At 36.1% G+C, this 20,267-nt stretch overlaps 1 protein-coding gene and 1 long non-coding RNA gene across 2 annotated transcripts; one reads left to right on the top strand and one right to left on the bottom strand.

Moving 5' to 3' along the window:
- Window positions 1-5,322: 5,322 nt before the first annotated feature.
- LOC106396861 (zinc finger CCCH domain-containing protein 26) lies at window positions 5,323-8,406 on the bottom strand. The gene is made up of 7 exons (XM_013837364.3): window positions 7,922-8,406; window positions 7,387-7,550; window positions 7,247-7,303; window positions 6,900-7,016; window positions 6,510-6,827; window positions 6,145-6,366; window positions 5,323-6,062 (listed from the first exon to the last, which is right to left on the bottom strand). Exons 1-7 carry the CDS (start codon window positions 7,983-7,985, stop codon window positions 5,565-5,567), a joined length of 1,440 nt encoding a protein of 479 aa, XP_013692818.2. The 5' UTR covers window positions 7,986-8,406; the 3' UTR covers window positions 5,323-5,564.
- A 10,176-nt stretch (window positions 8,407-18,582) lies between these two features.
- Window positions 18,583-19,756, top strand: LOC125586255. Its single transcript, XR_007322775.1, has 2 exons — window positions 18,583-19,352; window positions 19,518-19,756. It is a non-coding gene; the product is annotated as an uncharacterized LOC125586255 (long non-coding RNA).
- Window positions 19,757-20,267: the final 511 nt, after the last annotated feature.

Below are 20,267 nucleotides of genomic sequence, written 5' to 3'. Positions count from 1 at the left end.
GTGAAAAATAAACAAAATAAACAGATGGCTGAATCCGAACACCACTTACAAGTTTATCAAGGTATTTCATTTCACTAAGCACCACTTAAAAAATTATGTAACTAGTGGAATAAATTATTTCACATTTTCTCATCCAAAATTGACAGTCCAATTGTATCCTTTATAAGAACGGTTTTTTTCAATTCTTCAATCCCCAACAAAATTGACAATCCAATAAATTATTTCACATTATAGTGTGTGTTTTTTTTAACCGAGGCTTATAATATAGTGTTTATTCTAATGGCCAATTTCTTATTTATATAAATTTCAATGATATATTTTTCTAATTTTATCATTTGGCATATTAACGTGTAATAAATATTGTTCTTAACGTTTGTAATTGGACTCAAAGATTAACAAGAACTTTCACTTCTTATTGCTTAAGAAACTCTCTCAAAACTTAAGCTCTCAAACTCACACAACTCACACCAATATCCTTGACTCGACATTGGTTTATATAACACCATATTTATCCTAATCCTAATGGTAATCACCCATATTTACATAACTCCTAAATACACTTTGATTTTTATCTCTAAAGACCATAAACCCATTAGTATTAGGAATTGCTTCTTCCTCAAACTAACTTCATGTTTACTCCAACATTCTCTCCTCTAAACTTGAAGTTCTTCTCTTCCACATCATGCACACCAATGAGATCTCGCATTTCCTTGTACTTGACTCTCCCAAGAGCTTTGGTTAGTATATCTGCCTTTTGTTCACTTCCTGGTATGTGCTCCACCTCCATTAGTCCCTTCTCAACACATTCTCCTATAAAATGATATCTCGTATGGATATGTTTGCTTCGTCCATGAAACACCGGGTTCTTTGTAAGTACTATCGGACCGGTTGTCAATATGTATGACAGTCTTTTCACGTGAAGCTCCTATGATCTCTTGAAGTAAATCCTGCAGCCATATAGCTTGTCTTGCTGCCTCAGTACCTGCCGTAAATTCTGCTTCGCAAGAGGACAAAGCAATTGTGTCCTGTTTCTGAGAGCACCATGTGATAGGACTATTTCCGAGATAGAAAATATGCCCTGTTGTGCTTCTGCCATCATCAAGATCTACATTGTGACTCGAGTCACTATAGCCCACCAACCTTGTTGCATTCCTTCTAGCCCTTTCGAAAGTAATGCCGAATGATGTAGTCCCTCTTAGGTACCTCAGACATTGCTTTATCGCCATTCCATGTGACACTCTTGGACTTGACATGTATCTACTCAACACGCCCATACAATATGATAAATCTGGTCTCGTATGAAGTAGATACCTGAAACAGCCGATGATCTTCCTGTAACCCGTTGCATCAATCTCCTTTCCTTCTTCAGACTTCTCTAGCTTAAGACCAGCCTCCATAGGAACATGTACGGGATTACATTCCCTCATGCCTGCTTCTTGTAAAATCTTCAAGGCATAGCGGTTCTGATTAAGAGTGATCCCATCACCATGTTGTGTTACCTCAATCCCAAGATAATAGGTTAGTCTCCCAAGATCACTCATCTCAAATTTGCTTGTCATCTCCCCTTTAAACTCATTGATCGCCTTCATACACGTCCCTGTCACGAAAAGGTCATCAACATACACATCAACAAGTAACAGTTTGCAAGTAACAGTTTGCCTCCTACTTCTTTTCTGTAAACCGACGGCTCCTTATGGCATCTCGTGAACTTAAAATCAAGTAGACTTTTGTTTAGCTTGTCGTTCCAGGCCCTCGGAGCTTGCTTTAAGCCGTACAATGCTTTCTTTAGTTTATACACCTTCTCTTCGCTGCCCTTTACCTCATAACCTTCTGGTTGCATAACATAGACTGTCTCCTTTAGTTCTCCGTATAAGAATGCAGTCTTTACATCTAAGTGATGTATTTCCCAACCATTGGTAGCTGCTAGGTTGATGAGCAAGCGTATGGTCTCGATTCTAGCCACTGGTGCAAAAATTTCTTCATAATCTATTTCATAACGTTGGACATAACCCTTTGCAACGAAACGTGATTTGTACTTGTTGATGCTTTCATCAGAGTTTCTCTTGATTTTGAATATCCACTTCAAACCTATTGCCTTTGCTCCTGGAGGTAGGTCCACAAGTTCCCACGAGTCAAGCTTTGTGGTCGATTCCAACTCTGCTTCACACGCACGCAACCATTCTTTGTGTTTCTTAGCTTCCTCAAAGCTTTCCGGTTCATTGTTGAGGCACATAAGTAATCTCTCACCTTCCTCTTCACAGAGAAGCAACACATAATCATCTAAATACTTGGGCTTTGTACTAAGCCTCTGCGATCTTTTTAGTGCCACTTGATCATCATTGTTACCCTCATCAGGATCATGCATCTTCACTTTCATCAATATCTTCTTCTTGAATAACACCTTCAAGCTCTTTCACTGTTGCCTTTTGCTCTGTTTCTACAGGTTTGGTTTCTTGTATGCCGTGATTTCCAAACACTCCAGTTATAATTTTGAAACTGCCCGCTTCTTTCTGGCTTGATGATGTCGAACTCCAGTTCCAGCCTTTTGTTTCGTCGAACACAACATCCCTGCTCACGACTATCTTCTGTGTTTGAGGACTGAACATTCGATAGGCCTTGGAACCAGGTTTTGTTCCGAGATGAACCAATATACGAGACCTGTCATCCAACTACTTTAGTAGTTTTGTTTCCACCTTTGCGTACCCTATGCAACCAAAAATTCTCAAGTGACCAATATTAGGCTTCTTAGACCGTAATGCTTCATAAGGTGTTTGATCTCTTATTACTCTTGTTGCTATCCGATTAAACATGTAGGTGGAATGTCTTGCTGCCTCGCCCCAAAGATAGTTTGGTACTGACATATGCTTCATTATGCTTCGGGTCATCTCCATCAACGTCCTGTTCCGTCGCTCCACAACACCGTTCTGTTGCGGGCTATAGGGAGCTGTTAGATGTCGTCTAATGCCTGTCTCATTACAGTAAGGGTTGAACTCCTTAGATACAAATTCTCCTCCTCTATCCGTTCTAAATGTTTGAATCTGCATCTTTGTCTCTTGTTCCACCAGTGTCTTGAAGGTTTTGAACTTACATAGAGCATCGCTTTTCTCCTTTAGTAAAGCTATCCACATGTATCTAGAAAAATCATCAATAAGCACAAATATATATATCGATTTCCTCCACTTGTGGTTGGTGTAATAGGGCCACACAGGTCGCCATGTACAAGTTCAAGTGCGTACGAGGCTCGATAAGAAGTAGCTTTGGGAAAAGCATTTCTTGTTTGCTTTCCAAGCAAACATGATCCACACACTTTTGCTTCGACATCAATGTTTGGTACCCCAGTGACCAGTTCTCATTTCATCATAGACTTCATAGTATCGACATTGATGTGGCCTAACCTCGCATGCCATCTGCTCGAGTCACTTGTCTTGGTAGAGAGATAGCACATTGTTTCTTTCAATCCCATCTGCACTTTGTACAATCTATTCTTGGATCTTGTTGCTTTTACGATCAACTTTCCGTCACGATCATGCATTATAAGATCTTCTCCTTTCATTCTTACATCACACCCGGACTCTGTGGCCTGACCTAGACTGGGGATGTTACTCTTCAGGTCTGGAATGAAATAAACGTCTGTTATCTTCCTTGGTTCTCCATTCCTATCGGTGAACTATTGTCCCTTTTCCTTTGATGTCAATGCGTGAGTCATCACCAAACCGCACTTTACCGGTAATAGAATCGTCGATGGTTGAAAAATAGCGCTTGTCTCCACTCATGTGATTGCTTGCTCCGTTGTCAAGATACCAGACATTACCCTCATAGTTATTTGATTCATAAGTACTTGGTACTATCTTACCCTCGTTCAAGTAGACCACCTCGTGCATCATGAGCTCATCTGCTTCTTGAGTCTCATTCTGTTCGGTTTCTTGTACCTCTTGTAGCTTTAACTTCAAGTCTGGACATTGAGCAACAAAGTGTCCAAGCTTATCACAGCGGAAACAAGTAATTCTCGATGCATCTCTCACTCCATTATATGCTCCTCCATTGTATCCTCCATTATATCTTCCACGACCTCGTCCCCTGTTCCAAGAGCGTCCTTCTCGACCTCTTCCTCTGTACTCATTACTTGAATCACGAGTTGATTCACAGGTTGATTGAGAGTCATTGTTTGCATACATCAGTTTGCTCTGATCATCTTGTGATTCTTTTTCTTTTGTCACTCATTCTTCATATGCCTTTAGACGTCCAACAATATCTTCAAAACCAGTAGTCTTAAGATCCAAAACTTGTTCTAGAGCAACCACGATGTGAATATACTTTTTCGTGGTAAACTCTTGAGGAACTTCTTAACAAGTTTTGATTCCTCTATATCTTCCCCTAAAGATGCTGATTTTGATGATATCTCTGCAAGTTTTCCTGCGAAAGCATCTATTGTCTCCGTATCTTTCATTGTAAGACGATCAAACTCGGCCATTAAGGTATGTAATCTCGCTTCGTTAACTCTTTCAGCTCCGACATGACGAGTCTTGATTGCCCCCCAGACCTTCTTAGCCGTATCCAACTCTCCAACTTGCAGTATGAGCGCCTCCGGTATTGATTGGAACAGCAACGCCATTGCCATATTGTTCTTCTCGTCATCTCCTACTTCATTCTCGAAAATCTCCCAAACCTTATGCACTTTGAGTAGAATCTTCATTCTCATGGTCCACAAGGTGTAATTCGTTGTATTGAGAATGGGACACTTGATTGAAGATCCTCCTTCTTTCGATTTTGAAGACGCCACTATTAGATCCCCCATGACCTAAGCTCTGATACCAATTATTGTTCTCAACGTTTGTAATTGGACTCAAAGATTAATAAGAACTTTCACTTCTTATTGCTTAAGAAACTCTCTCAAAACTTAAACTCTCAAACTCACACAACTCACACCAATATCCTTGACTCGACACTAGTTTATATAACACCATATTTATCCTAATCCTAATGGTAATCACTCATATTTAGATAACTCCTAAATACACTTTGATCCTTATCTCTAAAGGCCATAAACCCATTAATATTAGGACTTGCTTCTTTCTCAAGCTAAGTTCATGTTTACTCCAACAATAAACACATGCAGATCCATTAGCACGCAGTACTAATGATTCATGTCGATTATATACGATCGATTTGGATATCTAAACCATTTTGGTAAGGTTAAACTTCCTGAGAAAGATAACTTTCACTAGTATAAAAATGGAATATACTGTATAGTTTGGTAGCTAAAATGGAAAACAGAATAACAATGAACCTGATTGGTTGAGCATCTGAAAACGTCCCTAGTAATTGATGTCAAATTTTGTTTTATTAATCAATTCAAAAACACTGTTCATTTCCTATTTTGTTTCAGCCGTGGCTGAACCCAAAAAGACAAAAAAGAACAAAAAGATAAAACATTTTCAGGCCCTCCTTCCAAAAAATTAACAAAAAGGGCAGAGAGATCTTTTGAGAGATTGTTAGATGCCCGGATTGTTCTGATTGTATTGATTATGAGCTCATAATCATGATCATATGATCATGTAGCATTATCACTTATCAGATGACTCCTGCTTTCCTTTGTCTGGCTGTGAAGGATGGTCTTCCTGTTTCTTAGTCTCTGAACTTGGACTCTCTGCACCAGAGTTGCCATTGGACAAGGCCGCTGAATCAGAGCTGCCCTGCACTCCAGACTTCTCTGTTCCTTCAGTCTCTGAGGTCTCATTCTCTGCAGAAGGTTTATTACCATTGGAGAGAGCAGTTGAGTCAGAGCCGCTTAGTTGTGATGGGTCCTGCACTTCAGACTTGTCGTTTTGTCTCTCAGTCTCTGAGGTGTGATTCTCTGCAGCAGGTTTACTACCATTGGAGAGAGCATTTGAATCAGAGCGGCTTGGCAGATGAGTTGTAAAAGGTGAAGCATAGGCAGTAGGCAGAGAAGGCATGGTCAGGCCTGTACCATCGTAAGGGTTTAGTGGCATTGGGTGAGCAAATTTGCAGTTTGCTCCATACTTGCAGAATCCGGAGGCAAAGTTACCACATGCTGGTTTCCCCTGAACACAGCAAAAAGCAGAATAATTAGTATTACCAGGTACTTGGCAGTAAAAAACGAAGATAGACAAGAGAACTACTCACTGGTCTAGCTGGAAGATTTGGTGGTGGCGGTGGTAACATCCTTTCTCTCGGATGAGTGTACTTGCAATCATCTCCATATTTACAGGTTCCGGTGTTCATGAAGAACCTACATTCAGCTCTTTCAGAAACACTGTGCTGATGCGATGTCACTGCAACAGGCACCGATGCACTCGAGCTGGAGTCAGGTTGAGTTTTCACATTATAAATGGGGTTAGATCCAGCCTGCACCAGGGGGGCAAAACGAAAACATTCAAATCAAGACATTCTTTTGTTAAATAGGTCTCTATGAAGGGAAGTGTCAGAGCCCTAGTATAGTCTCTTATCTATCTATAGTATGGATACGAGCAAAGATATTTAAGACATACCATGTAAGTAGACCAGCCTTGAGGAGGTGGAACCACGAAGGGCATATAGGCCTGAGGGTGAGGAACTTGAGGACGCGGCGGCATGGCTCCATAGTTTGCAGGAGGAGGTGGCATAACTCCATATGTTGGAGGAGGCATAGACATCATCGGCAAGCCACCTCCATAAGGAAACCCAACAGAAGGGAAACTAGACATTCCATATGTAGTAGCGTGGCTGCCATTATGAGGCTGAGGATTAGGATGAGGATGATGGAATTTGCAGGCAACTCCGAATCTACACATTCCTTTCTGCATGTAATATGGGCATGACTTCTCACCCTGGAGAGACAAGAAACAACAGATAAAGTTTTACTCCAAAACAATGCAACTGGTGGTGTAATAATCTCTGACCTGTCGCATAGGATAGCCGAGAACATTGAACAGCACGGGTCCAGCACCGTTCCTGTCTTTTGGGTGGTGATATTTACATGTTGAGCCATACTTACATGCTCCTGTCTTCAGAAAATACTGCATATAGAAGAGGTATGTGTTCTTTAAACATTTTCAGAGAAAAAAAAAGAATAACAATCTCAAGAAGCTACTATACTATTAACACTTTTGAATATGTACCATAAATAACAAATGCAGTTACCCAATATGTTGAAAAAAAACTCAAGAACAAGTTTAAGTAAGTAGTGTTGCTAATGCTACATGCAGGAAACTTGATGCATTCGCTGGGGAAGAAGTTCAAGGATTACCTCACAATCTGGCTGACCAATCCTCTCAGGCAGGTCGTCTCTTTGATAAAAGACACCCTTGCAAAATAAAAATATTACAAATAAGCTTGAAAGTAACAGAAACTGTAAGCAGGGAAGAGCCAGCCAAAAGTATATCATACCTGTGGAAGATGAGTAAGAGGATGATTGTATCGGCAGGTGTTTCCATAGCCACACTGCCCAGTTCTTAGAAAGAACTGACAATCTCGCTCACCGGGACGATCAGGATATTGACTTGATTGCCCCTCCATATTCTCTTCATTAACTTTCATCCTCCTGAAGGTATCTACAAATAGCATACCACCAATAACACGAGGACATGAGCATCATATAACTAAACAACCAGGGGGAGAGATTAAACATAAACAAACTCAATCCAAAAGAACTAATAGACCATGTCAAACGTTAACAGACCAATCAAAACCTAAACTTTAACAAATATTTGAATACATTGTCAGAGAACAATCTTCCACAACATATTTCTAACTTCCATAGATTTAGAAGAAAATATTCAGAATCAATGAGACTTTGAATGATCAAAGAAACAAAAAGATTATATGATCTTCAAACACATTACTGGAAAAAAAAGTTTTCTTTATGGATCCCCTAATGAAATTTTAAAAAAAAAAAATTGCAGATTAAGAAAACAGTAACTACCTTCAATATTCTCGGAAGATCGAATCGACCCAGTAGAGTTCTGAACCTGCTGAGTTTCAGACATGGCTGGTATAACACAACACACAGACACAAAAGAATCAAAAACTGGTCTTTAGAGGAAAAAAACAGAGACGGATCCTCTTTTGAGTGTGTAAGAAGAGACGATGATCACAATGATTAACAGCAACAAAAGAGGAAAAAAAAACTGTGATTATTAAATAAGGAAATAGATTTGTTCCTTTTTCTCTGATCAAAGATCAAACGAAGAACAAATGTTAAAAACGATCTTTTTATTTCAGATTTATTGTTTGAAAAAAAGAATCCAAAAGAGAAAATATTCCAGTTAGAATGAAAATTTCCCTTGGTGATTTCCTTTTCTTTTTCCCAGAACTGAAAATTTCGGATCTTCCTTTCTGGTATTTGCCTTTTTTTTTCTCTCTCTCGCAATGTTAATGTGTTTCGATGTGAAAACGATGAAAATAAAAATTGGGGATTTAAATAAATATATATAATAAGTTCTGAGTTATGGTCTTTGCCCCCTCGTGTACGGATTAATAAATTCTTCCGGTTCTTGCGAATTGACAATCTTACCCCTTTTCTTCAACAACTCGTTTACGCGTGATTTTATCTTCTTTGCCGTGGGTTGATATCGTCCGTCAGATCCGAACCTTGTGGGACCCGCGCTATTCCCCTTTTATCTTTCCAAACCTTTATAGTTGATCAAACTTCAATTAATCAAGGGTCCCATTAATTAATCAAAGAGGTCCTTAATCAAATAAAATTAAAAGTGAAAGAAATTAGTAAATATTATTTCAAATATATTGGATTTTTCAGTTACCACTATTTAATTATGACTTTATGTTTATCTCCGTTATGTGTTGACATATATCAATACAGTCTTTTTCATAAGTAAAAGTTTCTCTATGGGCCAACAAAATGATAAAACTGATTTTATTTATTTGCTATATAATCAGTTGCCAAACATTTAGTATGCAATCGCACCTAAATTGAAAGCAGTTTATTCGCGTATCTAAGTGACGGTGCTTGGGTGTGTGGGGTCCTCTTCTTAATACTACTCTAAAAATTTCCAACTATATTTATGAATTATGATAAATTAATAGTAAATGTACTAATAAGCAATAGATTTGATATTATTGATGCATCATTAAAAGATATAGTTAACCTCATATATATTAATTGAGGATTATTTAAAAAGTTGTAATCTTAAAATTGTACTAATTAAAAAATACCATGTTTAGACGTCACTTAATTAAAATGACAATTTAGCTTACGTGGTAGTTTAAGAATCAACTGAAAAAACATTGGTCCAAATTCAATTAATAGGAAACATTATATTAACCTAAAATATAAGAAACGTGTATTATTTCCTTAAATAAAATCTACAAAATTACCTAATATGATTAACATATATATGTCAATTAATGACTATAAATAATAAAGATTTGATAACAATTTTTTCATCCTTCTTCATTTTTGTTTAATTTTATATTATTAAAAAAATTAAACAATCACATTAATCATATAATTAAAAAAATTAGATTTTTTCTTATATGTTATATTCTGATTTTTTTAAAATGCTTTAAATTACAAAAATAAGGAAACCTTATATATTATATTTTAAATTTTTTAAAACGACTTTAAATTACAAAAATGATAAAATCTTATATGTAATTTTTTTCTTATATGTTAGATTTTTCTTATATGTTATATTTTGAACTTTTGTAAACGACTTTGAATTACAAAAATGTAAATTTTCATTAAGTATATGACTAAAAGCATTAAAATGACATGTATCAATTCAATGGTTGATCTGAAAACTTTCAAAACCATATGGAAGATAAAAGTCGAAATAATTCAATTGTGAAAATACTATTATTCAATTTTTTCAAGAATGTGTTCAGTGGAAAAAATAAAGTTTTCTGTTATAATTTGTTTGATGTTCAATCCGATCAACCCATGATAAATTAATTATAGTTTAGTTCCACAATTTTTAATAAAAATTGATCCAGTCCATCGAAAAGAAGTTATATAATAACAACAAAATTGTATATGTATAAATAAAATGATTAAATATAAAAAAAAATTTATCGATAATATATAGAAATAAACTCACCTTGCGCGATGCATGTTTTTTATCCTAATGCCAAATTAAATTGGAATGCTAATAATTAGAACATCAAAGTTTTAAGTCCTTGATAAAAGACTTATGGACATTTCAAATGGAAAATAACCATGCCAATATTATAAGATTGATATCTAAGCTCAAACTAATTTTTTTTGGGAAAATTGTTTTTTAGGCCAAAAAAATGGTAACTATGTCCCATTAGACTAATCGTATATACTTTATGTTCTATTAGGCTAATTATTTTTTTAAATGCCAGTAATGACCCTTAATTTCAATTATAAATTCGAAATTACAATTAACAAAACATTTGTTAAATATTAAAATATAATAAATAGTTAAAGTAACTAAAATAAAAAAAACATTAAAAATCCTCAAATAAAAAAAAACTAATAAACCTACACTTTATGTCCCACGGTTTTTATTTTATTTTTTCTCAAAAATCGTTTTTTCATATATGGAACTGAATATTTTCAAACCAATTTTTTTATTTTTATCTTTTCTGAAAAATCGTTTTTCATATATGGAAACCGAATATTTTCAAACCAATTTTTTATTTTTATTTTTTCTGAAAAATTGTTGTTTCATATATGGAAACTGAATATTTTCAAAACGATTTTTTTTAATTTTATTTTTTTCAGAAAAATCGTTTTTCATATATGGAAACTGAATATTTTCAAATATTTTCTTCCCATATTTTTCAGAACTGATTATTTTTATCCGTAGAATACAATAAATCTGTAGAACTCTGTTTCTACAGATTTTTAGATTTATAATAATGTATAGATTTTGATTTCTACAGGTTGTAGATTTACAGTAAATCTGTAGGGCTCGTTTTCTACAGGTTTTTAGATTTATATTAATGTGTAGATTTCGGTTTCTACATGTTTTAGATTTATAGAAATCCGTAACTTCCGATTTTTACAGATTTTAGAGTGATAGGTTAAGCGCAGAATGTGTATTCTAAATATTTTTAGAATACTATTATTTACTAGATTATGTATTTTAAACATAGTAGGTTCATTGAAAAAAGTGGATTTCATTTTCTATTTCGTAGAATGTTAATTCTACTTTATGTAAAACATAATTTGAAGTTATGATTTAAACATTTTTAAAATTTAAAAAAATACTACTAAGTTTATATGGGTATTTGATCAGTAGTTATTATTTTTTCAATTTTTTTCAGTTTGCAAAACTATTTATTTGATTTATTTTCGAAAATACTAAAGGGTATTAGAAGTAAAAGTAGTACGAAATTGGAATTAGTCTAATGAGACATCGTTACCATTTTTTTGCTTAAAAAAATTTTCTCATTTTTTTCTTTCAATATTTTTGAATTATATGCGTTTGTTTACTTTCAAGAGAGATGGTATTATGCTTTGACAAGCCGACCACAAACACAAATTATTGCGACAATTTATTATTCACTAATTGGAGGAAAAAAAAAAAAAAAAGCAGCAGAAATGAGGGGTATATTCGTCATTTGGTGCGGAGTAAGGGGGAAATGGAAACGTAAACTACACGGTATATTATTTTATCAGAACAAAGTAAAATGCTGGTTTGTAATACAAAATGATCAGGGGAGCTTTATCACGAATATTGTTTTTCTAACAAAAGCTATATTATTAATATCTTTTTTTTGGGCAATCTATGTTGTTAATATCTCCTGAATCAAAAAGTCTATCCGGTAAACACAATCTATATAAGAGTCTACCGGGTGACCATTATAGAAACACTAGGGTTTGAATGGTAATCAAAGAAATGAAGAGAAACACTACATTCCTTAATGTTCCTCAAAATGTTACCATTCATGAGAAATATTTTTTACTCTTCATTTCTTTTCATTCATTTTTTTGTAGAGAATTATAATGCAAATTTGTTCCTTGTTAATTTTGATAAGGAATCCTCATTCCTCATCATTCCCAAAATTTTATTCCTATTCATTCCTAATGTTCTTCGATGATTACCAGTCACACCCTAGGAATGAGTAGGAAAAAAATGGAGAGGAATAAAATTATAGGAATGCAAAGGAATAAAATTAGAGGAATGAATAGTAAAATTATTCCTTACCAATTTTAGTGAAAAACAAATTTGTTCTATATTCTTCTAGAATAAAAAGAATGAGAAGGAATTGAAAGGAAAAACTATTCTTTATAAATAGGAATAGCAAGGAATACATTATTTATTTTCATTCTTTGGTCACTAGTTAGACCCTAAATCATTGCGAAAAGTAAATTTCGAATATCGCATGTAAAGTTGTATGTTGTTATAAATCATGGAGTGGATTGCCATTAACCAAGCCCGGTCCATAACCGGCCCAAACCTAGAGAGAGAGAGAGACGGCCCAAACCCTAGAGAGAGGCGGCCACGACTTGGAGAGAGAGAGAGAGATTGGCGGCCAAGGAGTTTCCATTCTTCTAGATTTCCTATTCCTTGTTGGTTTATGATTTGTAATCTTTCCATTTATGTATTTCCATTTATCTCTCATGTAATCCTTATATAAGGAACCCCCATTGTTCATTAATAAAAACAGAGAAATATTCGGTCTCTAAACTCTCTAATTACAACACGTTATCAGCACAATAGACTCCAAAACCCTGAGACAAAACCTAACCGAAAATCCGTCACACATAAACCCTAAAACAGGCGCAACTTAAAATCGATCTATCTCTCAAACCCCGAGGAACCAGACGACGATCCACATATCAAATTGAAGCTCTTGACGAGAAAAATCCATCAGCGCAAACCGTTTGTCGATCCGATCTCAGACGCGCCCACACTCGCAGAAACAATACTCGGCGCCGTCTTGATCTTTTGGAAACCCTAATTCCGGAAAAACCCCAAATTGTTCTTGCTTGCGTTCTGGCTTACAAACACCCGATCAGCTCCAGCCCTAAGGTGTTCCTGATCCTAGACGACCTCAGTTTCCAGTTCACATCACAGCCAGCTTGAGTTCCCAATCAACCCGCTCGCGAACTCAAGAAGAAGACGCGTCCGACGTCCTCGGCGCACATCCGCGACCAGACGCCAAACCATCCGATCCCGATCAGACGCGTCTCGCCTCAGCACGCGACCGTTCCAGCTCGTCTCATCTCGTGTCCGTTCGAGGTTCTCTTGGTGGTCCGGGTTCTACAATTTGCAAAACAAAGGTAATCCTAATTCTGAGAACATGAATTGAACATGGTTGTTTTGTAAAGATTGAAACCCTAAAATAAGAAACTCTAAAGATGAAAGCCATAGGAAAAATAGATCAAATCCTAAAGAGTAAATCGGAGCTCGAATAAGTCCGATCTCCTAAACCATAAATCGAGATTGATCCATTGATCAATTAAAATCAAAGTCTTCATGATTTTGAATCTCAAATCAAATCCCCTTGATCAAAGATCAAAGTTTTTCGAACTCCCCTAAAAACCCTAATTTTGGAAAATCGGTTTTAAATTGTTTGATTTGAACTTTGATTGTTTGATCACCTAGAGCTATTGATAGGATTGTTTAAATTCGAATCTAAATCACTCAAACTGAAACCCTAAAAAAGTTTAAATTCGGTTTTAAAAATTCTTTGTTTGATGATTGATGATCTGAGATGTTAGGATTGATAGATTGATTAATAGATCTAATCTCAAGATTCGAATTCCTTAAGGCCTTGAAACCCTTAATCTTGATTGATATTCCTAAAGGCCTTGAAACCTTAAATCTCTCATTACTTAAAGATTGAAAGATTGATTTAAAGAATTTACATATTGAATGAGAGTTAGGTTGCTGGATCGTTTAATTCTAAAACTTAATAGATATACAACTAAGAAATAGAATTGAATCTAGATCCTGTTTAGTATATGGCCGTCTGGCCTAATGCATTGCTCACACTTGCGGCCTTGTGCCCTTGATTGATTAAAAGCTGTGTGGCTTAGTGAATATTAAAGTGACCGTGTGGTCTAGTAGCCGAATGGTTATATAAACCAGATTGCATTATGATCCGATCCTTAAGATCGTTGTATCACATAATAGCCGTGAGGTATAAACATCACAATGCAAAGCCATATGGCCTAAGCATCATATTGAAAAGCCGTGTGGCCTAAAGTATTATAGATAAGACTTATGAAATCATATGCACTGATTGGTTGCAAGAATTCTAAATCATGAATTTATTGATGATTTCAGATGTCGAGATTTGAGCCTTCGGATTATGCTGCCCTAGATATCTCTGGAGATAATTATCCAGAATGGGAAATGAACACTTCAATTGCCCTGAAGTCTAGAGGACTCGGGAAATGTATCATTGAAAGAAATGATGAAATTGAAAGTGAAAAGCATAGCGCCATAACAATTATGCGCTATCATCTCACTGAGAAACTAAGAAATAAGTATGAAGATATTGAGGATCCTTATGATCTTTGGATAAAACTAAAATCCATATACTCAATGGAATTATGGCGAAAAACCATGAATGATTGGAAGATACTCAGGTTCCAAGATTTTAAATCCGTGGAAGAATACGATTCTGCTCTAATGAAAATCGCCCATAGTCTTGAACTATGTGATGAAGTGGTTACAGATGATGATCTACTATATAAAACATATTCCACATTCCATCCAAAGGATCGGTTGCTATCATATACAGCTAAGGTTTTCACAACCTATAATGACCTATTGTCATACCTATTGGCAACTGAGCAAAGAAAACAGAAAGTTAAAGATACCATTGACAGATTTGAGAAAATTCAGAAAAGATTCATTGAGCAACAAAACAGTGAGATGAGATATCCTGAGGCATTGGATCAGGATGAATCCAAGAAAGCCGTGTGGAGTAATATAGATTGTGAGGCCGGCTTATACATTGACTAAAGAAAGATCTCGACATGATAATTTTATTTTAAGTCTATGATTTTGTGATTTGCTTTTGACCTACTTGATGATTCACGATTTTATATATATATATAAAAGAGTTTGCTTTGATTTCATTATATCTTGTCTGGTCTTACTTGAACATATGAATGTTTTTACTGATAAAGAATTGCCTAAAGGGCATAATATCCAAGTAAGAAATCGTGAAAGTAGTATAGTGAGCCTAGTAAAGAAACTATGGCTAAGGCATTGTCTAAAGGACATTAGATACACCCAATAATATGTGACCCATTGAGTTATGATAGTATGGTTTCTAAATAGAAACAATGGGCAAACAAAAGGAAATAAGTTCCTTCAGATTTTGAAAGAAAAATCGCCTAAGACCTTATAAGAAAGTGGTCGAGACTATACCTAATGATCTCTACTGATTTAAACTATGCTATAAGATCAGTATGTTGAGAGACAAGAACCGTGGTGACCATATAGAGATACACCACGAAATTTTACACTATATGGCATGATAGGATTAGCCATCCTAAAGTCTAAACTTGATGCAAAGATTGAAAAGGCACAGAGTTATCCCGTAAAAGATCTCACGTTGTGAAACATGTACACAAAGGGGAAACTCATTAGGCTTAATTGTCCCAAGCACCACGACCTTATAGTATGGTCATGAGGGGGAGAGAGGATAAACCCATGATCAATACTACAAGTTCGTGTATGGTCTATGACCATGTTATAAATGGCTCGGCCATAAAGGCCATTACTCTGCCATAAAAGGCCAGTCCTCGGCCGTAGAGGCCATGTTTTAGAACGGCCAAACCATAAGGCCATTACTCGGCCAAAGAGACCATGTTATAAACAGGTCGGCCGCAAGGGCCATAACCGGCCAGAGAGGCCATTACCATAAAATGTTCGGCCAAGTAAGCCATTATCTATAAGACTAAGATTCTAAAGCCTATAAGCTTGGAACATTATGAATTTACATGTATAAAATGATAATATGCATCAGGCCATATAAGTGAGCATAGATATTCCCATCTCAGATTATATACGGGTCATGAAACCAGACATACATCATCTTAAGAGATTTTGAAGAAACCACCACATACATATATGTGCCGTCTAAGATGGAACCTCAGAAGAGGATTGAGAATATATTTTGGATAGGAGTATTACTTTCTCCCACGATTTAAAAAGAAAACTTGAGCCAAACATGGGTGATCAGATTGTGGCCAAGTACACGGATTGCATCCGTCTATCCAAACATTAAAGGAGAAAGATTATAAGCTAGATAAAGAATGATAAGAATGGTTTTAAACCATCATTGTCTTGGCAAGATCCTCGGACTAGAGATTATGATTTAAGACGTCCAAAGAAAGATTATAAAAGGCTAGCTAATCGAGATGCCAGGCACTGACCCGAATAGAAAAGAATGACGTCATAAACCAGCTTAGCACGAAACGAAATATGATGTCCTAGAAGAGACATAATCAAGTTGCTATAGAGTCTATACAAGATAGACCAAGTGTTCCATAAGATAAAGGAATCTCGGATAGAAAAATGGTGCATAAAATACAGATCCGAGATTATAAGAGAAACCATACCAGACATTGAGAAAAGGCTGCGCAGCTACACATCTAAGGTACCAAACCATGTAGTCTTGGGACGCCAAGCTACTAGGTAATAAAGGTCCTAGATAATAAGATCTCAAATCCATTGGATCATGTCTGGAACATAATGGAACCACATGAAAGTGTCGACACACACACACATTTGTATAAAGATACATAAAGTTATAGCACTTGAACATAAAGAGATGAATGAGGATCATGAACCCACAAATGAGTACTCATACAATCATAAAAGATCATAGAGATTAGAAAAGATAAAACGTGGAGGTTCAAGGTATCTAAAAGAGAGATGGACGTATTGGCCATATACATATACAGAAACGCCATCTGATAAACCAGTGAAATAGATGGATCTTGTGAGGTAAAGAAACCGTGAGAGAAGGCACATGATCACGAGGTCTAAGAGTGTTCATGTCTTCCTACTTAACAGCATTAGATCATATCTTGTTACACAAGGTACTCACAGAGATCAAAGGAACAGATTATAAGGAGATAAACTCCTAAGCTGATTCATGGACTGAAAAGCAGCTGCATATAGTATGTAAAAGAAAGTGATCACGCATGATCTTGGAGTTGTATAAAAGACAATCCAATAACAGTCCATATACATTTGAAATCCCTTGTGATTATACTAAACCTAAAAGAGGCATAGAATAAATCTATATGGGTGCCCGGCTAAATGTGTCCGACCCTCTGGCTAAAGGCGTCCAGCACTCCGGCTAAAAACGTCCAGCCCATCGGCTAAAAGGCATCCGGCCCTTATCCCTTGATCACGGACTAGTAGTACAAAAGATCAACCATCAGGTTACAATCCGACATCAGATCCCCTAAGTAAGGATCCGGCATAGCAGAACGGCCTGCTGCTGTATAAACTTCACAAGGCTTTGTAGTGAGATTAAGAGGAGATATATAATATGTCGGATACCAAAGTATTGTAGTCCATAAAGCCCGTTGAAGTCCATGACCTAATATATATTTCAGTGTGTATATAATCCACAGCAACAGAGGTCATGAGACACCATCAAGAGATGGATAAAGGACTACAATGTCCGAGATAGATATGGTACTGCCTAAAGCAAGAAATATCGATGTCCACATGTGAGATACATGAAAGTGTTCGCCACAGAGCCATAATGAGAGATTATAAAACTCACAGCAATGATCATTGATCTTGAACACTCATGAGACAAGTAATGGACACTTATAGACGAGGTCTATGACCCGGACATGGTTCGGCCATATTGATACATGGTCGATGGTAACCATAAATCGCCAAAGTGAAAAGCAGTTAAAAGTAGATGATCACGTCTAGACTACGGACATATGCAAACACGATTTGCAAAGATCCAATAGTGATCTCCGAGGACAATGTGATTCACACTGCTTAGCACATATGCTTTACCGGATGCTTTACCGGGACACTCAATGTCAAAGGACATGAGAAACGACCTAAGAAGTCGAAATGGTCTAATTACGGTTCAGTAATGAAACTGGCCGATTACTCCCATCCTATACATACAGGAAATATCACGCACCAAGATGCTTAGAATGTAGAACCTACAGTAAGGTTCACATCAGGGGGAGTAGTGTGTGTTGTACTCTTTTTCCTTCATCGTGGTTTTGTCCCACTGGGTTTTCCTGATAAGGTTTTAATGAGGCAACATGAAGCGTACTACGAATCCTATATGGTTATGGCATCCAAGAGGGAGTGTTATAAATCATGGAGTGGATTGCCATTAACCAAGCCCGGTCCATAACCGGCCCAAACCTAGAGAGAGAGAGACGGCCCAAACCCTAGAGAGAGGCGGCCACGACTTGGAGAGAGAGAGAGATTGGCGGCAAAGGAGTTTCCATTCTTCTAGATTTCTTATTCCTTGTTGGTTTATGATTTGTAATCTTTCCATTTATGTATTTCCATTTATCTCTCATGTAATCCTTATATAAGGAACCCCCATTGTTCATTAATAAAAACAGAGAAATATTCGGTCTCTAAACTCTCTAATTACAACATATGTCATTATATTTTTTTGTTTTTGAAATATGTAAAATTTTAAAATTTAGAAGTTACTTATATCATTATTAATGTTAATGTAAAATTGCTTCTTTTTTTGTCACACATATTTCATTAATATAGAAAGTGGTCTGAGACCCAGAGTCAGCCCATGAATGGATCCATAATCAAAGAAGAAGACAGAGATTGCTTAGCCAACGAATCGGTTTCAGTGTTCATCAAACGAGAAAAGTAAGAAAAAGATATTTCGATGAAAACAGAGGAGATTTTTGCTTGATATCTCTGACGATATTGAAGATTTTCTTGATGTGCATGTCATTCTTTATAGCTCAGATGTACGTTGTGTTGTCAGAGAATAATCAGAGCTTTGGAAGCCCTAGGTTCACTGCAGAGAGAAGACCTGATCGGAGAGCAATCGCCTCAGCGATCAGAGGGGAATTAACGAATTCATGTGTTGCAGCCCCTTGATTGATATGGGATCCAGCCGAATCTGTCAGAATCCAAGCCACTCGTTTGAACTGACCCATGTGCAGAAGTCCATTCTCTTGCCAATCTTAACCCTTTGTAGCGATCTCTGCAGGTGAGAAAGTTTTGCTTTCAAAAATAAGTAGATTCTGAGCATTCCAAAGTGCCCAACAGATCTATGGGAGTATTGTATTCGTGATTTCTGTTGGTGGGAGACATATCACATGTTTGAAGGCTACCATTGCTTCCTTGAAACTTTTCTCTGTAGCTAGGTGAATTACTTGTTTGAGGGGAACATGATTTCAAACTTCTTGCGCAAAGAGGCATTGAAAGAAGGTATGCATTGCGGTTTCCATTTCATTGCATCGCTAACAGAGTGTTCATGATGTCATACCTCTCTGTTATAGGTTCTCTCCCAAAGGCAAGGCCCTTTGTATGATAGACCAAAGAAAGATTTTCATTTTTGGTGAACAAGCTTTTGACCATATATTTTTTATCCAGTTGAATGGGTCAGGTGGAATTGTTGTGCTAGACGGCTTTTATCGATGCTGAGAAGTAACCCGAACGTGTAGTGTATTCTCCAAACGGTAGTGGCTGCCACACAAAGGTGCGCTAATATGCAGGTTGAAGTCTGGATCAGTTTATTTCAAATGTAGGAACCACCCATGCTAATTCCATTAATGTAAAATCATTTTTTATTATTATTATTTCAATAATTCCATTCAATTCGGTTAAAGTTATTCAAGTTGTATGTTTTTGAGTTTAAGAAAATACTGATTTTATGTGAGATCAAATTGGGTATGGTCAAAAAATTAGAAAACAAAATAACTAATTTTATTTAACACTGTAGCTTTCATATATTTACATATTACTTTGAATACCATATATTTGAATTTAATTGATCCGATTACTTTAATTATTTTTATTTGGTTCAATTTAAAATGTAAAATCCTTTCTTTTTTTATTACTTCAATAATCCCTTGAATTTTTTGATTGAATTATTTATAATTTGATTCAGATTCAAGTAGTAAAATTCAATTTTACTATGGTTTGGGTTTCCAAACTTTCCTTTATCCCTATTTTTATGGTAAATTTCAGTTTCAAAGTAACAAGGACATGAAGCAATTGGGTAAAATAACACATTAATACAGTTTGGCAGAAGCTACCAAGAGGACTCTGCGGTATTCCTTCTTTTCAATTTTTTTAATTGGACAAAGAACAAGCGTAGACTATAGGTTGAGAATCACACAA

This window comes from Brassica napus, chromosome C4 (genome assembly GCF_020379485.1).
Source record: "Brassica napus cultivar Da-Ae chromosome C4, Da-Ae, whole genome shotgun sequence".
In the NCBI taxonomy this organism is placed as follows: domain Eukaryota; kingdom Viridiplantae; phylum Streptophyta; class Magnoliopsida; order Brassicales; family Brassicaceae; genus Brassica; species Brassica napus.
This window is presented reverse-complemented; position numbering and strand designations above follow the sequence as displayed.